Source organism: Misgurnus anguillicaudatus, unplaced genomic scaffold, assembly GCF_027580225.2.
Source record: "Misgurnus anguillicaudatus unplaced genomic scaffold, ASM2758022v2 HiC_scaffold_28, whole genome shotgun sequence".
Taxonomy (NCBI): domain Eukaryota; kingdom Metazoa; phylum Chordata; class Actinopteri; order Cypriniformes; family Cobitidae; genus Misgurnus; species Misgurnus anguillicaudatus.
Genome location: NW_027395278.1, coordinates 2,990,416 through 3,012,961, shown reverse-complemented (window position 1 = coordinate 3,012,961; position 22,546 = coordinate 2,990,416). Strand labels below are relative to the sequence as shown.

General features: G+C 38.5%; 2 protein-coding genes across 3 annotated transcripts in view; both read right to left on the bottom strand.

Moving 5' to 3' along the window:
• Nucleotides 1–6,288, bottom strand: part of LOC141348963 (mitochondrial 2-oxodicarboxylate carrier-like) — a 141,792-nt gene extending 135,504 nt beyond the window's left edge. The window contains exons 1-2 of one of the 2 annotated variants that reach the window (XM_073864821.1): nucleotides 5,979–6,288; nucleotides 5,708–5,791 (exon numbers count right to left, since the gene is read on the bottom strand). In XM_073864821.1, the coding sequence (XP_073720922.1) occupies nucleotides 5,708–5,774 (67 nt within the window). In that variant the 5' untranslated portion in view covers nucleotides 5,775–5,791; nucleotides 5,979–6,288. The remainder of the gene's footprint in view (nucleotides 1–5,707; nucleotides 5,792–5,978) is intronic. The other variant, XM_073864820.1, reaches the window with a different exon arrangement.
• A 4,783-nt stretch (nucleotides 6,289–11,071) lies between these two features.
• Nucleotides 11,072–22,546, bottom strand: part of LOC141362557 (pleckstrin homology domain-containing family H member 1-like) — a 49,687-nt gene continuing 38,212 nt past the window's right edge. Inside the window, exons 22-30 of the mRNA XM_073864805.1 lie at nucleotides 17,309–17,486; nucleotides 17,062–17,217; nucleotides 16,823–16,920; nucleotides 16,578–16,719; nucleotides 16,353–16,489; nucleotides 15,987–16,116; nucleotides 15,787–15,870; nucleotides 12,825–12,971; nucleotides 11,072–12,748 (exon numbers count right to left, since the gene is read on the bottom strand). Of these exons, the coding sequence (XP_073720906.1) occupies nucleotides 12,566–12,748; nucleotides 12,825–12,971; nucleotides 15,787–15,870; nucleotides 15,987–16,116; nucleotides 16,353–16,489; nucleotides 16,578–16,719; nucleotides 16,823–16,920; nucleotides 17,062–17,217; nucleotides 17,309–17,486 (1,255 nt within the window). The 3' untranslated portion in view covers nucleotides 11,072–12,565. The remainder of the gene's footprint in view (nucleotides 12,749–12,824; nucleotides 12,972–15,786; nucleotides 15,871–15,986; nucleotides 16,117–16,352; nucleotides 16,490–16,577; nucleotides 16,720–16,822; nucleotides 16,921–17,061; nucleotides 17,218–17,308; nucleotides 17,487–22,546) is intronic.

Here is a 22,546-nt window from a genome sequence, read left to right as displayed (position 1 = left end):
CGCGTGATGGATGAAATGTGCGTGTACGTTCGTGTGTGCGCGTCGCAGTCTACAGTAGAGACGTCTCCCACGCACGTCTCCCTGTCCCGGGCTCCTCGGCTCAGTTCAGCGTGCGACCTCCATAAATCATGTCATTAAGATAACGTCAGCGGTCCCCGGCTGGCTTGTACATTACTGGAGAAGATCTCCAAACAGCTGAATCAACAGCGACAATCCACATACTGTAGTTCAACAGTAGTTCCTATCAAGTGTGTGGATGAATGGATCAGATGGGTGATATTTTATCACGAGCCATGTCAAATTTCTCGCCACTTTATAAGGAGAGCAATCTGTTCGCACGATGTAGTACTGTCAATATAATACGTACTGCATGCATTTGATCAGATGCATCGTCTCTATTGAATATCGGTGGATGGTCTCAGGTTAAGGCACGTACCTGTGGGAGGTATATGATCTGTTTGGAGAGCCTAAGCTCCTTGCTGCATATGTTACCATTATACTTCATGCCTGGTTGCAGTCAACTGATTTCTTGTGACATTATGATCCTGCACATTTCCTCCAGCGGTAATTAGTCGTAGCAGTCAATAAATCTCCTCTGTTTGTTTTTCTAATGTTTATTATGGTTTAATTGCATTTTTTGCTCCATTTCAAGAACGGTTTTCTAGCATACTACAAACGCACTGGTGTTTCGTGTGTGTGTGTGTGTTACTGAATGATTACATAATTATCATCCGAAAATTGTAATTGAAATGTGTCAAGTGACAAAAAAACTGAATCTTGAACGTGTGCAGCAGAAGACATGCGTGCGTGCGTGTCTGTATATGGGTGTGTAAATGTAAAAGGCGATTTAGAGGCTCGGAGAAGCAACCTCCAAAATCAACATTACTTCAAACATGAGGTCATCTAAACATCTGTCCACAACATGTCCTTGTGGAGCTCAATCAAAGCCCTGTTGAATCATGTACAATTGTTTCTGGAAATAAATATTAGGCCTAATTCGGCTCTGATTGTAGCGGCCAATCGTGGGCCGGATAGGAAACGGCAGACATCTAATTCCTCCCAGGCAGCCCCTTCTCAATTGCCATTATTTATTTATTCATCTTTGACTTTTTTCTTGTTCCTCCCGATCAACACTACACGAATGTATTTGTTTAACGCTGCCCAAACCTTCTTTCACAGATTCGAAGCGATTAGAAAGAGAGCGCCTGAGTGTGTTTTAAGTGAGGGTCTGCTGTGGAGGGGTGGGCTGAGTTCAATTATACTTAGGCTGTCTGTCTTTTCTCGTCACAGTCCATTTGCAGTCGGCGGATACGTTTACACAGAAACTAATCATAACTAAAACATTTTTTGTGTAAATCTTACCAAATTACTCGGTATAACAGGGGCAGAGAGCGGAAATCAATACCAAAAACACTTTGGGTAACATCTGACCATTTTTCCGGACCTTCTGGCTAAATCGGAGATAAATGATGAAAAGAAAATAAGTTCCCTGTAGAAAGGAGACTTTGAAATTGGGGAAGGTTTGCAATATCCTGCCGAATGTATATTTAGTCCAATTTTGTACAAATTTTAGAATTGTCCCATTTCTTTTGAGTCAAGTAATAGTTACATATGCAGTATTTCTTAATTTCCTAAATAAAAGGCTAGTCTGTAAATCCTAAAAAAGCAGTCACATTCCCCATCAGGATTTGATTAATAAGTAAATTGATTATAGAGGCAAAGGCAAAAACACATGTGAAGGACAAAGTAGATGTTTACAAAAGTAATTTTTTAAGACTCATGGGGTAATTTGAAATAATTATTGTGTCTTCTGTCCATTGTTTCTTTCATTGTACTTGATTGATGTTTTTCACATACAGATTGCACAAAAATGTTACAGCTTTACAACAAATGGATTTAGGATGATGGTAACATTTGCACAAGACCACAGAAAAACCTGCTTTTAAGGGTACTTCAATAGAAGAATGTCCACTGAACATTAAAAAAGTCAAGTACAATGCTTCCCCCTTGTGGTAGTCTATAAAACTTCAACTTCATAGGGTTGAATCAACAAACTGAAGAATATCAGGTTTAAAACACATGCCCAATTTTTCCTCTATATACAGCACAGTATGTTTGAATAGAAAGGTTGTAAAATCAAATGAGTCCTAGTAGGATATATTAAACACACACGCACAGAGGCGACATTAACATTTGCGTTCTTTAAAAATAATGAAAGGCTTTTTAGGACGTCTAGAAAACTAAAACAGGCCAGGGCTGGAAAAAAGCAAGCATAGACCAAAGCTAATGCGACCAGCGCATCAATTAACTTTGCTCACTCCCCAGCCTCATTAACAGGCTGCTGGAGGGGATGTGACAAGTGCAAAGGTGTGATTTTTGTGAGGGTGGGGGTTAATAACACTGAGTTTTGGGACGTAAGGACAGACAGACAGCCACAAAGAAAGTGTGAAAGAGAGAGAGAGAGAGAGAGAGAGAGAGAGAGAGAGGGCGGGGGGAGACCAGGTGATTACTAAATGTGATGAAGTATTCACAGTAAGGTCTTGAAATTAAACTCCAAATGAAGATTTATTTTCATCTTGCTGCTATGATAAGAAGACCCTAGGGCGGTTTCCCGGACAGGGATTAGCTTAAGACAGGACTAGGCCTTAGTTTAATTAGGAAATATAACTAGTTTTAACAAACGGGCCTTACTAAAAAAATTACTTGTGTGCATTTTGAGGCAAAACAAAGGACACTGATATTTGTATTTTAAGATATGTCAGTGCAAGTTGTTTTCAGTTTGGACAACCCTTACATTTATTTTAGTCTAGGACTAGTCTAATCCCTGTCCAGGAAACCGCCTCCCGGTGTTGTGCCCAAGGATTTGGTCTAAACATTGGGGGTTGTTTTCATTAATCACTGTAAAAATATTGGGGGATGATTGCAATTGCTAGTTTCCCCTCAGTATCCTCTCGGAAACTATGCTCCTGGTTGGGTCGACTTTTGAATTCCTGCCAGATTATGGCCATTTCTCAATCCGAAGGCTGCAGCTTGCGTAGGTCGCATATGCAGGCTGCATACGTCATCAAGACCGGTTTATTTAAAGGTATAGCGGAAGATTTTCTTTTTCCGGGTGGATCATCTATATTATTGGTCATCCCAGATGTCAATCATTCTGATGATATGTTGATGTATAACCGTCGTACGTGCTCGTCCCTAGGTTCGCTTTTTGCAAATGCGCACTTTCACGTGTATATGTGTGTTGTGCTACGGTTTCAACTGTGTTTTTTTCAAAATGTCTGAGGGTCGCAAGAGAAAAAGTGTCTACGAATTGTATGACAAGAAGAGAAAGGACTATGAAGAAAGAAACAAGACCAGAGTGTTTATAAGAGACTATTTCACACGCTTGCGTGAGGCGTGAGGTAATAGGACAGGTTGGGCTTCCCACGCGAAGTTTCTACTGGAAAGGAACATTTTGTCATGCTATTTGGAGAAATCCGTTTAAAATCACTGCTAGTAAAAGTTGATGTAAGCTATGATTAGCGATGCTAGCCTTGGCACAAGTCACGAACTGCACAGACACGGTAAACATGCCAACAGCAACTTGTAACCAGAGTGAAGAGAATAATGCTCTCGTGCACGCGTTTAACAGGTGTTCCCTCTCGAGAGGAGGTAGAGTGTTGCGCGTGTGCATTTTTTTAAAAATGTGGAGAGGCGGTTCTTTTAAATAATTCGGTAAAATCTTCCGCTATTCCTTTAAAGTTAACTAAGCATTACATTCGCAAGTAATAAGGCTATTACAACAAGTTACGATTAAGTAAGATTGTAAAATTGTCAATTTAATAATTGTTAACATTCTGAAATAAGAATTGTTAACATTCTAAAACAAGAAATAATAATGACGTATGCAGTCTAGAAATGCGACCTCCGGCAGCTGCAGCCTTCGGATTGAGAAACGGCCAACGACTTCTGCTTACTAAATCTAACCATACTGGGGAATGTGAGGTGTCATCAGTGCCGTGTTTGCAAACCACGCAATTGCGTGGGGCCACGCGGGCTTGGGGGGCCCCCTACTGGCCACAAGGTGTGCGAAAGTATGTTACGTTTATTCAGACCCAAATCTAAGGTACGGATAAAGCATGCGCGAGCGAGAGATGTGCGAGTATGCACTCAGAATAATATTTGTGCACATCCTCGCGAGGGCATATATAGGCTACTTCATAAGCGAAACTCTACGGGACAGCGCACCTCTGCTCAGCGCGCACAAATGCAGCCACACAAATGCTGGAATGAGCGCTCGCTCGACTCTCTCTCTCTGTGCTCTTGTAACTGCACAACATTCACTCGATGGTCAAGTTTACTTTTAAAGACTTTGGGCTTCACACCTGTGATTGGTGGTTTGGTTTAATCAGTGACACGCATCTTTTGTTCCACACTCGTACAGGTATAAACATGACAAAGACACCACACAGGGGTTTAAATCACGTCGAAAATACATAAATAATATTCTGTATCTCATCATTGTCATTAAAATCTCATCTTTAGTGTATTTCTAGTCTATATGCTTGTTGTATCTCACAGTAAGTTTGTTTTTGCAATATGAACATGAGTTATGTGATTCTCATCCATAAATTCAAGCCATAACCAACTTACAATGTTGTTTGCTGGTGTTTGTTAGTTCAGTTTGTTAGATCAGTATAAATCTTTATCTCTTTCTCCTCATTTAGTTTTTTTAGTAAGATGTCAGACACTGAAGTTGCAGTATTAATTACATTGTTTTGAATAAATCATATAATACATTTGCAAGCAAAAGATATATCTGAGAGGGGCGTGAATTATATATATATATATATCACTTAATTCTATATACTGAATATTATTGTTGTGCAATTCAATTGAAAAACCTTGGGCAATGCTGGGGCATGGGGGGCCCTGGTTCTTGGACTATGCTAAGGGCCCCCAAAATGGTAAACACGCCACTGGGTGTCATAATCTGGCAGCCAATCTTTTTTTGGCACCACAACGGTACTGAAGTCCATAAATGTTTCTCATGACAGAATAGATTGGGATAAAATATAGAATTTGCGAGCAACGGCAAACGGTAACGTTATACAAATGTTTACTCAGACAAAAAATTATCATAAAGAGATGCACACATTTGTCTACACAATCAGAAAGAAACTGCTTGTCTTTTAATATATTTAACAAAACCATGATTGGGGAAACACGGAGTATGACGCCCATAAAATCTTATGAAAAATCTGAAACATTATATCAGATTTTATTATATCCACGTAGCCAGAAATAAACGGCCTTCATAAACCCCAAAAACATACTGTGTGTAAACTAAAACTATATTCTCATAAGATCATAATATATTTTTAAACGAACTTGCTCTTTAAGCAAAGAAAGATGCGCATTAAACTTAAACGGAACTACTTGTAAACGGAACTTTTTTCCGTGCACGTACATGCATCAAACTCCGCTACACATCCGGTTGAAGAATTCTTTCAATCTATCGTCTTTAAAATCACTATCAACAACATTTCTGTCTTTTATACAACAATATACTCGTCATGCATCTGGAGAGGAGTGCATTGCACAGCAAACGCAGTTTTGGGAGGTAGTACAGGCGCTACACGTGCAACAGCAGCGCGAGATGCTAACGTACTGATTTCGTAAGCAAAGTTTGTGGAATATGAAAGAACTATAAGTTTGTTCCTCTTACCTGCTGATCCACCTGCAATGATTTGATGAGACGCCTCTCTCAGTAAACTCTGCTTTTTAGATGTCATTTTTGTCTGGGCTGTGTCTAGGAAAAAAAACACATCTGCCATTAAAAACACAATATATATACCTATATATATTTTGTTTCGTGCATTTTTACATTTTCGTTGAGGAAATTTTGGACATGGAATTTAAAAGCTCATGTCAGTGTCTCTGTTATTGTCGAATGTGGACATAGTTGAGTAGAGTAATTTAAATGTGTGTTGTCAAACCTTTTAGTGTGGGATTTCACTGTTTATTGCTGTTCCTCGCTTTGTGGAGCTCGACGCAGTTCTGAATCTGATACACACGCGGCGTGCTGGCGCGAAATGTGGAGGTGAGGTCAATGTGCGCACGTAGACTACGCTTTAATTTGAACTCTGTTACCTGTGATGTGTACTTTCTCATGAAGTCATGAAAAATAAAAATCATAATACAAAACGCTATTATTCACTGTGGTTTATTGGATTAGATAACACAATATTTCCAAACGTGTCTGTAAACAAATTGCAATACTGAGGTTTTTGCGCATTTTTGAAGTTACTTTTAACCAGCTAGACTTGAGGTCATTATGAGTAAATGAACAGTAGCCTATAATGGTTCCCATACCCAGCACCCATATTAGGTTACAGGGAAGCAAACTACTCACCTGTCAGCTAAATTCACAGTTTTATGCTATTTTGCTTAAATTAGGCAAAACCTTTGCAAATGGAATATTCAAATTTACAGAAATAAGGTAATTCAGTATAAATGTTTCTAAATAAATGTTAAGCTGCCTGTAATACAGAAAGCACATCCCAAGAACATTTCATGGATATATGAGAGATAGTATATATAACACATTTAATATAAAATATAACACCTGTTATGACTGACTAGCATATGAGTTTGTTGTATCCCTGACATTAATCATTGACATGTTTCAATAAGCTGGTAGCTAGAAAATGTTGAATTGTACATCAGTTGTTCAAAGATTAAAAACTTAACAAACTTCTTTTGGTGAAACATTTAGCCTGACTGTGTCATTTAACCCTCTACTATTGTTTTCTGTACTGTATGATGTGTTTGTAGGTACAGTATGACATTGGTTTAAGGAAACTACAGTGAAACTCCACCACCACCTTATAAATCTCATAGCATACATTTATTTGCCATACTTGCATGCATTAACTGTGGCTTAAATGTGTTTTCACTGTATTTTACAAAGGTACCATTTGTGACAGGCTAATTAAGGAGGACAACAACCTTAATTTTTGAGTTTCTGAAGTGCTGTCATTTCACATAACAGTAAATCAATTATTACTCAAAACACTACTGCCAAATTATTATTCTGATGCCTTTCCCCACATTTTATGATAAATGTGTTTTCAAAATTGAAATTGGCTATCGAATTTTTTTTTAAGCAAAACATTTTGTTTTAGATTTCTTAAATGTGCAATGTGGGACTTTTTGAAGGACCTCTTGACAGAAATGCAATACATAACTGTATTATCAGTGGTGTATAAAGATGTTACAAAATTAACTGTATTGTTTTTATTACCTTAGAATGAGCCGTTTTTATCTACATACAGCGTGGGTCCCCTTTACATGGAAGTCGCCGTCATGTTTCTACAGTAGCCCTAAATGGACAAACTGCTCTACAGAATGCGTTTTGTCTTATGCTGGGTACACACCAAAATATTTTTTTGCATCTTATAAGATTGAGTAGTAAACACTGGACTGTTGGTTGCAATTCGCAATCTTATCGCTAGACGGCACTAAAAAACACACTGTATCTTTAAAATAATGCTGGGTCATTTTCAATCCATCTTTGGGTCAAAAAGGGATGAACCTAACTTGTTGAGTTATTATTTTAACCTATGCTGGATTGTTTTAACCAATTATTAGGTTAAATTTAAAAATTTGCTGGGTTAATTTAACCCAGCAGTTGGGTTTGTCCCTTTTTGATCCAACATTGAAAAAATCCCAGCAATTTTTTTAAGGTACACTCTTGCTTTCGCCATAATTGGCACAAGTACACAATATTTTCTCGCTATCTTATCGTGACATCGTGGTAAACAATGTACTATAATGTGTGATGGACATTTAAACTGGGATTTTCCAACTATGGGCTTCGTCTGGAATGTGGCAATAGAGTGCCACAGAGGAGATATATTTTGTAGGCAAAACCTGGAAGCGAAATAGCCTTTTAGCACTTCCTCTTCCATCATCCTAAAATCAATGTTTTTTTGAATGGGGTTTAAATTCTTAAAGGCAGGGTCCATGATCTCTGAAAGCCAATGATGAAATTTGAAATCACCTAAACAAACACACCCCTACCCCAATAGAATCTGGACCTTCTTTTGATAGACCCGCCCCACACATACGCAACCAGCCAACGATGTTGTTTAGTAGACACGCGCCTTACTGCTGATTGGCTACAAGTGTGTTTTGGTAGTCGGCCCGACTCCCGTTTCCAAAGCGTTTTTCAGAAATCTTGCACTCCGCCTTCAACATAAGCCCAAGATATTTCACGTTTTATTCTAGAAATAAAACACAACAGTAATACCCCAACTTATAATTTTTTTAACTTTAAATTGTCTTTAAAAGGGCAGTTTTCTCCTTGTGTCAGTGTGGGTTTACTTTGTATACTCAGGTTTCCTCCCACAGGCCAAAAACATGTAAGTTAGGCAAATTGGAGATGCCAAATTAACTTATTATCAAATTATCTGGATAAACTTGTCTGAATAAACTTGTGTATGGATCAGTGGCGGCCGGTGAATTCTTTTTCGAGGGCGCTCGAAGCGAAGTTCGTCACAACATGTATGTAGCCCATCATGTGTGTGGTTCCTTTTTTCAAAATATGTGTTCTGCGCGTCGAGAGATCCTGTGTGCATCATGTGTCTTGTCAAAATAAGAGCCTGCTGCAGACGCGTCTAAAGGGTTTATGATAAAATAGACGCTTGCGTTTGCCAGATACTCGCATAATCTCATTTGAATCCGTGTTTACTGTTAAGGAAGTGTCTTGCGTGTATTTTGTGAACGTCTCTTTTATCATAAACAGTTTTGACGCGTGTGCAGCAGGCACTTATTTTGACAAAACATGTTCACATGACGCAACAAACACATATTTTGAAAACGCAACCAAACACTTATTTTGAATTAGCGCCCCTCAGATGAACAATCACGAGCCGCTACTGGTATGGATTAACCGTTCTTGCCATGAATATAGCCATAGATGCTGGAATGGCGTAAAGAACAAAATTTTAATAAATTATAAAATCAGTCTAGTGTACTGAAACATTTGATGGTTCTTCTGTGAAATATGCCGCTCGGAGCTGAAAATAGTTTACCTGATGTCACATAAACTAAAAGCTGTCATTTTAAATGTTTAGAAATACATTAAAACGACATCTTTGAGAGAGTTTTGCATTTTTTTCAGACCATGTTTAGAGCCAATTTTTTTACTGCAGAATAACAACTACAGCAGGCTTTTCCTAATTCAATATCTGAAGTTGTCTGCCTGAGTAATGAGCATATTACTGTATTAGTTTAGTACACACACATTTTCCCATTTTGTTTTCAGATTTATAGCAGTCTATTGGCAGGAAAGGACCATTAACACTTTGACCTGCCTGGATTCAGAGAGCAGAGAAACCTCCACCCTATTTATAAACAGACTGTGTCAAGCAATTCTGTAAACCTTTTCAGTAATAAGATTTTTTCTGCAATATAAAAACAAGTGATATTAAAAAAACTGCTTTTCTATAAATGCAATATGGGTCCATTTGCCTATACAGTATATATACACTCACCTAAAGGATTATTAGGAACACCTGTTCAATTTCTCATCAATGCAATAGTGTAATGGTGTGGGGGATGTTTTCTTGGCACACTCTATGCCCCTTAGTGTCTATTTGGCATTGTTTAAATGCAACGGCCTACCTGAGCATTGTTTCTGACCATGTCCATCCCTTTATGACCACCATGTACCTATCCTCAGATGGCTACTTCCTGCAGGATAATGCACCATGTCAAAAAAGTTCGAATCATTTCAAATTGGTTTCTTGAACATGACAATGTGTTCACTGTACTAAAATGGCCCCCACAGTCACCAGATCTCAACCCAATAGAGCATCTTTGTGATGTGCTGGAATGGAGGCTTCGTGCCCTGGATGTGCATCCCACAAATCTCCATCAACTGCTAGATGCTATCCTATGCAAATGTTTTCAGCACCTTGTTGAATCAATGCCACGTAGAATTAAGGCAGTTCTGAAGGCGAAAGGGGGTCAAACACAGTATTATATGGTGCTCCTAATAATCCTTTAAGTGAATGTGTGTGTATATATATATATATATATATATATATATATATATACACACACACACACACACACACACACACACACACACACACACACACACACACACACACACACATATATATATACACACACACTCACCTAAAGGATTATTAGGAACACCATACAAATTGGCACTAAGGGGCCTAAAGTGTGCCAAGAAAACATCCCCCACACCATTACATTAATGAGAAATTGAACAGGTGTTCCTAATAATCCTTTAGGTGAGTGTATAGACGGTTTCAGCAGTAACAACATAAACAAGCAGCTTTCGTGTCATCACGTAACTTACGGTAAATTATTCCTCTTTTTTGTGTGTTAAACAAAAAAAGAGGAATAATAGTAATGTTTATATTGTGAATTAAAATCAACCCATCCTCATGCCCATGGCGTCAATATTTGACGCACTTGACCATGCGTCAATATGTTACGCGGAGGGTATACCTTTCGCGTCATTTTTTGACGAACTGGGGACTTCAATACTATTACGTCCGTTGCATTCTCTTTCCTATTTTCTTACCATTTTCGCGTCGGTTTAGGGTTAGATTTACATAATGACATCCCTACCCAAACCTAACTCTAACCCCAACGCCAGGTGACAACTGTCGTACCTAAATCTAAACCCAACGCCAGGTGACAACTGTTTAAACTGTTTAATTTCGCGTACACTGTGTAATTTGTGTAATCTAACCCTAAACCGACGCGAAAATGGTAAGAAAATAGGAAAGAGAATGCAACGGACGTAATAGTATTGAAGTCCCCAGTTCGTCAAAAAATGACGCGAAAGGTATACCCTCCGCGTAACATATTGACGCATGGTCAAGTGCGTCAAATATTGACGCCATGGGCATGAGGATGTGTAGATTAAAATATAATTTACTCCATTACCTTTATTGTAAATGTTAATTATTAAATATTTAAATAACTTTTCTAATTTTCAGAAAATTAAAAAATAGAAAGACAAAAGTAAAATGAATATTTTATTTTCAACAATCTATTTGATGCGGTCACACCGTCACAGCATCATTTCAATATCTGTACCCATCACTGATCTCTATGGTATACTACTACATTTTTTGACAACAAAAGTGACATTAATTCCAAACTACTCGGAACACTTCTAAAAATAAAATAAAAAACTAAAGTGGTCTAACAAAAGTTGAATAGACTAAAACTGACACATTTCAAAAACAAAATAAATATTTAAAATAAGGAGACAGTGGTTTAATTCATATAATAATTCAAGTTACTTGACTTTTTTTAAAATTCCTCCCTACAACAGTGTCCTCCTATTTACTGCTGCATTAAAGGTACAGTGTGTTCTTAGCTTTTACATTGTCTGTTTTCAAAACAGATGCAGAATAGTTAACACTGTACGATGGCTGAAAACCTGTTATATCTTTACTTGTATGTAAAAGTAAATACAGGAAATATAAAAAGGAAATATAAAAAGTCTAAAGACATCATTACCATGATAATGACAAACTACACGTAAATACATGGTCCTGCACATATTAACGTTATGTTGAGATAGGTGTAGTGTATTCCATTTTCTTTCTGCAGGAAGCATTGGCTATTCGTTCAGTACCTAAATATTACCACTTTTTAAAATATTAACAGTTTGGCTCAGATTAAGCATTATGTTTGGTAGTACTACAGAACAATGTTAGAGAAAGTAAACTTGTAAAAACTCATAGTATTCACATAGTACTGATTTTCATGTAATGTCCTGCTTGAATACATAAACTTAGTCTATCATCCTTGTTGCACTACCAGTAATGCGAGTATAGCTCTATGAGCTTACCATTTCACCTGTGCAATAATAGCCCATGTTAAGAAAAGAGAACAATATAGAACGGTTTACCACGTAAGACTAGCCACTGATTAGCTAATTTCCGCCGAATGTGTTAAAATACTACAGATGACAGAACTGCTAACTAATGTACCGTGAAAAAGAAGAAATGTCCTGGACAGACATAGATTTTTTTTTAAATCACGTTATACAAGACACTTCCTTTGGGCATCCAACATTTCCAAGATTTTTGCACTCCAGAAAAAAATACAAAGTTGGAGCTATGCTGACTAAGTGGGTGATCTTCTCAGTGTGATTTACACAAGTCTTGTAAAGCCGCACTGTGATCAAGAAGTATGCAAGAAGTTGGCCTATTCACATAACTTTCCTCGCAGTTTATATGAACTTTCTAAAACAAACAAATCATATCTCTATAAACTGAGTTCTCTAGATCAAAAGGGTTTGAAAGGCACATTTATACTTTTTGAAGAGATGCCAATGCATTTAAAGGAATAGTTCACCTGAAAATTTATTCACTGTCCATTCCAGGTACTATATACGACTTATTTTTTCACAAAAATGTATTCATTGTAGACTTCTCGTGGTGAGCTTTATAATACACACACAACAGGTCATATGCACCCGAGATGGCATGAGGGTAACTAAGAAAGAGAATTTTCATTTCCTTTAAAGAAGAGTGGGGCCTTTAGTGGTATATGTCATTGATGGAAAGTGTCTGCTGTCTATGTCCCACATCCTTCTGTCTCCTTGAGGTCCGAGCGCTGATCCTTGTGTCTGGTTGCTAGCACCTGGCAGACTGGAGGTCCAATAATTGATATAACTAGCCATGAGAAGAGTCAGTTCCAGGATCTAAAAAATCAAAGAGAACTATGCAGTAAAATGCAGTAAAACGGTGTTTTATCATTTATAACTTAAAATGTCTTACCTTTGGTGTAGCCATTGTAAATGAAAGTTTCTCCACAGTCTTCTTGCCCGAAGCCTGGTCTTTAACCTGGCTGACAACAACAATGAAGTCCTCCTTGCAGCCTCCAAAGGTGATCACAGACTGGTATGGATATGTGACTAAAAGATGCTACAGAGAAAAAAACACATTAATGATATGAATGCACTACACTCAGAACATAATGGCGGCCTCCATAGGTTAAAATGAGTATTACATGTAAGGCTTTTTATAGTTATGAAGTTATTTTAAAGGGGTTGTTTCGCAGACAGGACTAGGCCTTAGTTTAATTAGGAAATATAACTAGTTTTAACAAACATGACTTACTAAAAACATTACTGGTGTGCATTTTGAGGCAAAATGTATTTGCACTGATGTATTTTAAAATATGCAAGTTGTTTTTAGTTTGGATAGCTCTTACATTTATTTTAGTCTAGGACTAGTCTAATCCCTGTCCACCCCAATGTGTTTAGCATTATAAAACGGTTAGTTCCAATCCTTGATTCTGATTGGTCAATAGGTGTGCTTTATTCACAATAAAACACTGCTATGACCGCTTCACCCAACGGTTCTATTTAATATCACTGCGCCCTTAGCAACACCCTTAGCAACACATAAACATATAATGAGACAAAGTCTGAGAACAGTTTGTTGTTTTTATTTGAGCTTTCATGTTGTTGTTCGCAGTCAGGGACTATTTTTTCTAGCGGAAGGAATGCTTTTATTGATTTAACTTCATGAAAGTTGCACTAATTTTTTTTTTACTTTAATATTGTGTGGTAACCGTTTTATAAAAGCAATAAGGTACTTGAGGCAAGTGCTGTATCGTGAATAAGTAACGGCTGAAGGGGTTGCAGGCACTCCGCTTCGCGTCGTGCCTAACAACGCCCTTCAGCCGTTACTTATTCACGATACAGCACAGCCTCTCGTACCTTATTGCTTACTTAAAGCATCCAAGTCTTTAGTTGAGGTACCCGTTAAAAAACAGAATAAGAGTAAATGTTAATGCTTAGGATTATTCACCTAAAACCTATGGACAGCATTTGCAGAATAATGTTGATTTTCAAAAGAAACTATAAAGACTTTTCTATCATTTGTAAAAATGAATGGAAAAACATACAGTACTTATAGACCTAACCTGTCAGTACTTATACATCCCTGTGAATGTGATTTGTAGAATTTACTATTGTACTTTGTTACACCACACCCTTTCCATGTTCCTTATTTTTTTTGTCTCGAATCTCGATACTAAGTAACTGGATTTACTTTTAAAGCCAATCATGACGCCAGTTCGAGAGGCTGGATACAACTTTGCACACCCTGCTAAAAAAAACCAATAGGCACCATCACAGAAATTCTATGGGATATTTTGGTTTTAATGGGAATTTTATTGGTTGTATTGGAAACTATAATGGTCTCTGTTGGTCTCTACTGGTACGCGTTGGGTTCTATTTGTGGGGCCATTAAATCCTAATGGAATATGTCTCAAAACACACTACAAAAAGGATTTTGTAGTGGTTTTAATGTTAAAAGCAAATGGTTCCTATTGGTATTTTAATGAAAACCATTAGGAATTTCTGTAATGGTTTTATTGTTTTCTCAGCAGGGCAAACTTTGCACGAGGTATAAGTAAGCAATAAGGTACGAGAGGCTGTGCTGTATCATGAATAAGTAACGGCTGAAGGGCGTTCTTAGGCACGACGCGAAGCGGAGTGCCTGCAACCCCTTCAGCCGTTACTTATTCATGATACAGCACTTGCCTCGAGTACCTTATTGCTTTTATAAAACGGTTACCACACAATATTAAAGTAAAACAAATATTAGTGCAACTTTCATGAATTTAAATCAATAAAAGCATTCCTTCCGCTAGAAAAAATAGTCCCTGACTGCGAACAACAACATGAAAGCTCAAATAAAAACAACAAACTGTTCTCAGACTTTGTCTCATTATATGTTTATGTGTTGCTAAGGGTGTTGCTAAGGGCGCAGTGATATTAAATAGAACCGTTGGGTGAAGCGGTCATAGCAGTGTTTTATTGTGAATAAAGCACACCTATTGACCAATCAGAATCAAGGATTGGAACTAACCATTTTATAAATGACCATACATGCAATGTAAAGTTATGTCTGAAACATACAGTACAATGTAAAAATTTTATTGTTCTACTTTAATTATGATCTTAAAAGGACATTCCACTTTTGTTGAAAATATGCTAATTTTCCAGCTCCCCTAGAGTTAAACATTTAAATTTTATTGTTTTGGAATCCATTCAGCCGATCTCCGGGTCTGGTGCTAACACTTTTAGCATATCCATTGAATCTGATTAGACCATTAGCATTAGGCGTAGTGATATTACACACTGCCTGAAAACAGTCCCCTGCTAAGTAACCAAGGAGACTATTTTCTGGCAGTGGGTAATATCACTACGCCTGGTGCAGCCATGTTACATCAGTAAAGTCCTTGATTATTACACCAGAATGAGAGTATAGTTCCTAGCCATATCTTCCTAGAAAATCGCAACTTTTAATTTTCCGTCTGTCTTAGTACACAATGTAACTACAGAAGAGTCAAGTTTTAAATAGGAACAATATCGAAACTCTTTGGTTAATTTTTAGCGCGATGCTAATGGTCTAATCAGATTAAATAGATTATACTAAGCTATGCTAAAAGTGCTAGCGCCAGACCAGGAGATCAGCTGAATGGATTCCAAAACGGTAAGAATCAAATTTTTTACTCTAGAGGAGCTGGAAAATGAGCAAATTTTCAAAAAAAGTGGATTGTCTCTTTAAATGTTTTTCATCAACTAAAAGCATGTTTTCATTTATCTTTAGCTAAGAGAGTCCAGTTTTTTTCGGTGGTAATCAACAACACACTTAAGAGCATACGTTTTTTAAATGACCAAGAATATTTCTTTCTATAATTTCAAGCGTGTGCACACATACTTACCATGGTGAAGTCCAGAACACTCAGTCCATCTTCATTAACAGCCAACCACACTTGAGTTTGTTCCAATGGAGAAGGTGGCAAAGGCTGTAAACAAAAAACAGTGGGATTTAATGGTGTGAACTATACTCTTGTAAACAGTACAATACCTTTACGTGAGCAAAAAAAAAAACTACCTATGGAAACGTCTGAACTTATTGTACCTTGGCACTGAAAAGCTTGGCCCCAAAAAGAGGCCATTTGCGGGCCACGGTCAGATAGATTCTCACACATTCTGAGGCTGTGCATCCACGCAAAACAGACCACTTAGTGGCCAAACGCTCAGCAAGGTCCCTGTAAAACAAAGTTGCCATTGTTTAAATAAATGTACGTTTATTTCTTGCTTTACACAGTTTTGCATTCGTGCAAAGCAGCTTTACACTAAGTACATATAGTAAAGACCGTACAGAGTTACAAAAAAAACAGCGAAAAAATAACTAAACAAATTGTGTAGTGCTATTTCATAGTGCTATTCTAATTCAGTAAGTGAAATGAGAAGACTAAACCACTAAATCATAAAGTAAGTCTACCTGAGATGTTCCAAGCTGCATTCCTGCTTGTACCGTTTGGGGTAAAAGCGCTCCAGTACCTGCAGAAGTATCTGCTGGGTCTTTGACTGAGGAGAACCAGGTGACATTGCAGGGCGATCCAGATCACCATGCTCAACCTACAAGACAAATTTGATCAAGATGTGATTGACACCTCTAGCTATCCTTGCCTGCACATACACTCAGTCTCTGTCTGTTCACACCGACCTGTGCCATCAATGCAGCCACTTCCAATCCCAGTTCCTTACTGACAGGAAAGTGCCCTTGTTGTACCTCATCATTTACTTGATACGCCAGCAGGAGGCGCTCTCGTTCTGTTTCTCCATTAGCCTGCGCTCGGAAACACAGCCTAAAAACATGATATGATTAACCTTACAACAAGAACATGAAAATGTCAAATTTGATTGTAAAATTTGATTTGAACTTTGATTAAAAAAGGTCCACAAATGCACCTGCTTTTGTAAGTTAGGCGGACAATCCGTGTTCCTTCATATTTTCCTGGATGAAGTTCTTTCAACGCTTGTTCCCACTTGGAGATGACATCACAAATCTGCACCAGAAGATAATATGCTTTGAGTAAACTATATTAGTGGACTATATTAGTACACATCCAAGGTCTAAACTGCACTATGCAAAATGCATTCTGTAAGTGATCTGATATAAAATCCACAAAGAAGGAAAACTATCACACCTTATAGCTGGACTGCAGGCAGTGCTCCAAGTCTTTTCCAGAGGGGTCATCAGTAAAAAGTGCAAAACCTGAAATCTGTGGCTTTCTCATACTTGTTCTCTGGTTCAATGTGTTCAGAAATTCTTCCACCGTGGTAGAACCATCAAAACCTACAACCTTAAAAAATAAGAGAAAGACGCTTACATGAAGAGTCAACAGCATTTTGAAATAGTTTTGATCTTACTTTGTAAGATTGCAATCAGTGTACCTCATATGTATTATTCATGAAGTGGACCGGTATGCTAAACGGTAGAGAGTGATGATATGGGTTTCTCAGCAGAATAGACAAAATCTCCATCCGTGAGGGTTTGGCCTCTCTTTCTCCATTCTGTAAAGTTCTCTCCACTGACCGCTGACAGTACACGGCATACTTTCCTACTTCAGTTCTGTGGGCATTCACACACACACAGAGAGAGACATGCTTTTAAATACAATTACATCAGGTGCTACCCCAAAGTGCTTTTCTTAGTCTTGTTTTCATGTTTAGTTGTCCATTAAAAATACGTAACCTAAAAGCATTTGGCGAACACCTATCCAAAGCGTCCTGGGTTCAAACTCACAACCTTTCTATACAATTACATCAAGTGCTACCCTAAAGTGCTTTTCTTAAATGTTTGTTTAGTTTTCCTTAATAAATCCTTGACTTGAGCCATGGGGTTCTGCTGCTTGTTTTCAGAGAGTGTAACTTTAAAGGTGCAGTGTGTAATTTTTAGAAGAATTTCTTGACAGAAATGCAAAATAATATTCAAAACTATATTATCAGGGGTGTATAAAGACCTTTCATAATGAATCGTTATGTGTTTATTACCTTAGAACGAGACCTTTTTACAGGGTTTCTGCAGGTTTTACCAAGTCTAATTTAAGACTTTTTAAGACCATAATGAATTAAATTTAAGACCTATATCACGACAATGAAGTACAATTTTATAGTCCAGTGTGAATGCATCCATTTGATTTTTAGAACCTTTTATCGTTATTAACAAAAAACAGTATTTTCTAGGGGTGTGACAAGACACTTGTTCCGCAAGATGAAACGAGACTGGTTCACAAGAATAAGATCAGACAAGATTTTTACACTTTGCTGATATTACCAGTTTTTCACCTAAAAAGTCATACGAAGTTTTAAGAAATCCCTAATGATAAAATATATAAAGAAAAATAGTATTATAATTAACTAAAATCACATAATTTTAAAATGTTTTAACCAATCTAGGGGTTTCACTAACAATTATTTTGGTAAGGATGATGATCAAGTAATCTGATATTTTTTGGTAATAAAAATAGAGCTAAATGGGCCAAAGCATTTACGATGACAATAGTGATGAGACAATAATAATTGGTTCAAATAATGTATAATGTGCATAAAATAAACACATGGTTTTATGTAACAACAATGTTAAAATATTACGTGTGGTTACTCAGACTAAACCTGGACTAGGTCTTATTTATATTAGGACATTTAAGGAGTTTTTTTTTTAAATATAACTTACAAAATACATTACTGGTGTGCATCTTGAGACAAAGCATTGGCAGTGAAATATTTTATAAAAGCAAAAATAGAAATAATTAAATTGATGAGACCAGGAGTAAGGGAAATAGTGTAGTAGATCCACCCTCCGGAGCAGAGGGGGCGCTAATGCACCTATAAGCTAGATGCCAACCGCCATTAAAAGAGAAAAAGAAGACAGGCTTCGTTGGCAATGGAGCCAAACGTTTATCGGATGTCTGATGGAGCAAAAGCCGTGGTGCTTAAAACTGCTGATGCAGATGTTTAGCATGCCGTGGTGCTCTTTAGGGCTACTGCTGTAGGCACAACAGAACGGAGAAATGCTGGATGTTTTTAACAGGTTTCAGCAGCGGCTTTATGTTTCTTACATTGCATGTGTGACACTAAAGCTTTGATGCCCATTGTTCTGAGTTTTAAATCTTTCTTGCAAAATAAACAACGGACCCCGTACGCTAACTGGTCTTTACCACGGAGCAAAATCAGGGTTAAGTAACCAGTTTTCATTAAATGTGCACTTCCCCATAGCTAAAACTCACACTTTTCTCCATTTGCTTATACCCGGTCCACGCACTTTAGCGAACTCCCCGCAAACTTGTGCTTTAGTAGATTCCACCTATTCAGTTTTTCCTGACACATGAGACGAACATGTTTAAAACAGTTACAATCTTCTTGGCGGTGTTGGTTGGACAACATTTTAAGACCTTTAAGACCCGGATTTAAGACATTTTAATGCTTATTAAGGCCTTATTTTCATACTACGGAATTTAAGACGTTTTAAGACTTTTTAAGGATCCGCGGACACCCTGTTTTTATCTATATACAAAGAGGGTCCCCTTACATGGAAGTCACCATTTTGTGCCACCATTTTTCTACAGAAGCCTTTAACGGACAATTTTTTGTCACGGTGTAATCCGTGTCATGTCTTGTCTCTGTTCCGATTGTTATCACCTGGACATTCATTGATTAATTACCTGCCTCATCACACCTGTTTGTCATTTAGTCTGTGTGTATATATACCTCTGTCTTCTGTTTGCTCACTGCTGGATCATTGTCATTGATACCCTGTCTGTTCCTGTGTTAATGTTCCTGTGTTCATGTTCCTGTGTTCCTGCCTTCACCATGTCTGCCCTCGTGTTTTTATTATTAAATGTTATTTATTTTGAACCTTGCGTATGCGTCCTACTTCCCTACCCTGTCGTGACAGAATGATCCAGCCACATTGGACGCAGCAGGTTCACGGAGGGCGGCTCCCCCAGGAGTTTCGTCGAGGGGGAGTAGTGACATCGGGGTTCGTTCCCCATCAGCCCCGATGTCTCTTGGGGACCACCGTGAGCGATCGCTCGCTCCTGCGGGAGGAGGATCGGCCCAGGCGGTCCCCCAACGGTTGAGTCGTCGTCGACGGTCCCTCGGAGGACCACCATCCTGCTCGCAGGGGGATCCAGAACGGACCACGCCCGATCATTTCCCCGGGGTGGCTACCGAGGGTCTCCGGTTCCGCGAGGGGATGGGAGATGATTTCCGGGGGCATCTGATCGTCGACGATTCCCAGGAGGGGGGTAATTCGTCTGCCTCGGTCCTCGGAGTGATCGCTCCGGTTCTCCTGGCGCAGTCCGGCCTACCGTTCCTGTTGGTCTCATCCCGGCGGCTGCCGGCTTCGCCAGGGTCCCCAAGCCCTCCACCCCTCCCTTGGACTCTCGCTACCAGACTTTGTTTTTGTTGTGTTTTATGTGAGTGTCTGGTAGCCACTCGTAGAGGGGAGGGTAATGTCACGGTGTAATCCGTGTCATGTCTTGTCTCTGTTCCGATTGTTATCACCTGGACATTCATTGATTAATTACCTGCCTCATCACACCTGTTTGTCATTTAGTCTGTGTGTATATATACCTCTGTCTTCTGTTTGCTCACTGCTGGATCATTGTCATTGATACCCTGTCTGTTCCTGTGTTAATGTTCCTGTGTTCATGTTCCTGTGTTCCTGCCTTCACCATGTCTGCCCTCGTGTTTTTATTATTAAATGTTATTTATTTTGAACCTTGCGTATGCGTCCTACTTCCCTACCCTGTCGTGACATTTTTTGTACTAAGTTGGCTCTGACGATGCCATGTTTGTCCAGTAGCAGCTTCTCTATGTGTTTCAAAAGCAAGGGGTGAGCAGTGGACTAAGCCATTGGTTGCAATTCGCAACCTCACCACTAGATGCCGCTAAAATGTACACACTGCACCTTTAATACATTTGCATTACATTCTATAGGTGCCAAAGAATGCATTGAAAAAATATGCAAAAATGATCCAGAAACGGTTATACATTAGGAATGGGCGATATCTTATCGTTTGCGATATACTGCCAAAATTTATCATCGCGATGAAAATCTGTCGCCTCACGATAACAACGATAAATCTAGTTGATGAGGTAGTCTGTGCACGCCCAATTCACTGTTCACGTGCGGAGTAAAAACAAACATGGCGTAAGACGGACGTGAGGCTGAGGAGGTGCTTGTTGTTATTACCATGAATTTACCAGAATGAATTTACCAGTAAATAGAAAAATGTGCTGTTCACACATGCAGTGACGTTCCGTCTTTTTAACAGTAAGACATCATTCACACATATCAAAATACCAGTAAACTCTTAGAAAAAGTGGAAGTTACCTGTGACACGCGGCCGGCGAGCTCAGTGTCGTATTTGTAAACAATGGCGGGTTATGACTTAATATCCACGGTCCGTATTTTGTTGTTTTCACATCTGTGGCAGACGCTGATGGTCGCGAAGTTGCTCGTGACCAAACAACATTGCATTAGGCGGCGTCAAACGGAACTTGCGTTTGCACATTAGGCTTCACAGAGGAGCCAGGTAAAGTTAGTTTTAGGTTTGATATTCGCTGCATACCCGCCTAGGCTGCTTTAGGGGCCTTCTGCAAATCACAGAGGGTGTGCTAAGGACGTCGGCAATTTGGCAAATAGATGGTAAGCTGTTTGAAACAACTTTGGTAAAGAAATGTGGTAAATTACCACAATTACAACAAAGAAATGTGGTAAATTTACCAGTAAATTACCAGTAAAGACTTTATGTTTGAAAGGGACTATTGACTGTTTCACACTGAACTTCTTTACTTTATCAGGTTACTTTAACATGTTTGTTACTTTATCAGGATTTATTTGCAGTTGTACTCTGTTGTAATTTTGAAACACATCTAAAGACATTGTTACTTCTCCTGTTTGCACTATTTTTGCACCATGAGAGTATAAATAAATACAGAATCTGTGTTTACATTTTAAACTTGTAATTGATTTGAATTATTATTGTGTAACTGTTGTTGTGTGATGTTTTTCAGCACAGTCACTGGAACACAACTTAAACATAACCTAATCTGATATTTTACAGTAGAGAATAATTTATCGTCATTTTTTATCGTCACCGCAACAAACAACTGAAATTACCGTGATACATTTTTTAGGCTATATCGCCCATCCCTTTTATACATGTCCATTTACAGCCCTAGAATTTCCCCCTAGAATGAAATGGTCTATTATTACCTTATTTAAAAGAGTCATGAATAATAATGTTAAGCTCTCCTCTGATTGGCTGTTCCAGAGAAGCTCTTTTGAATGGCTCTGTGTGTGTTTAAACCGAGGGCCAACCTTCCGATCTCTCTGATGAAGCCAATAGGGAATTCATTGACTGGCCGCTAGAGGTAGGCTCCAAAAGGGAGTAAATGGTCTATATAGCTAATTTTGCCCTTTATGACAACTGTTTTTTTGTAACTCATCCGTTTAAATGATATTAAGCCTTAAAGTTCTGCATAATTAAGGGTGTGGCCACTTGAGTTACGGTTGAACACCACTGCTGTCACTACAGTCAAGCTAGGCGGATGTGGTTTCAGCAACCAGCCACCTCAGCTTCATCCACGTGCCGCCTTTTTACCCATTTTCGGATATCCGCG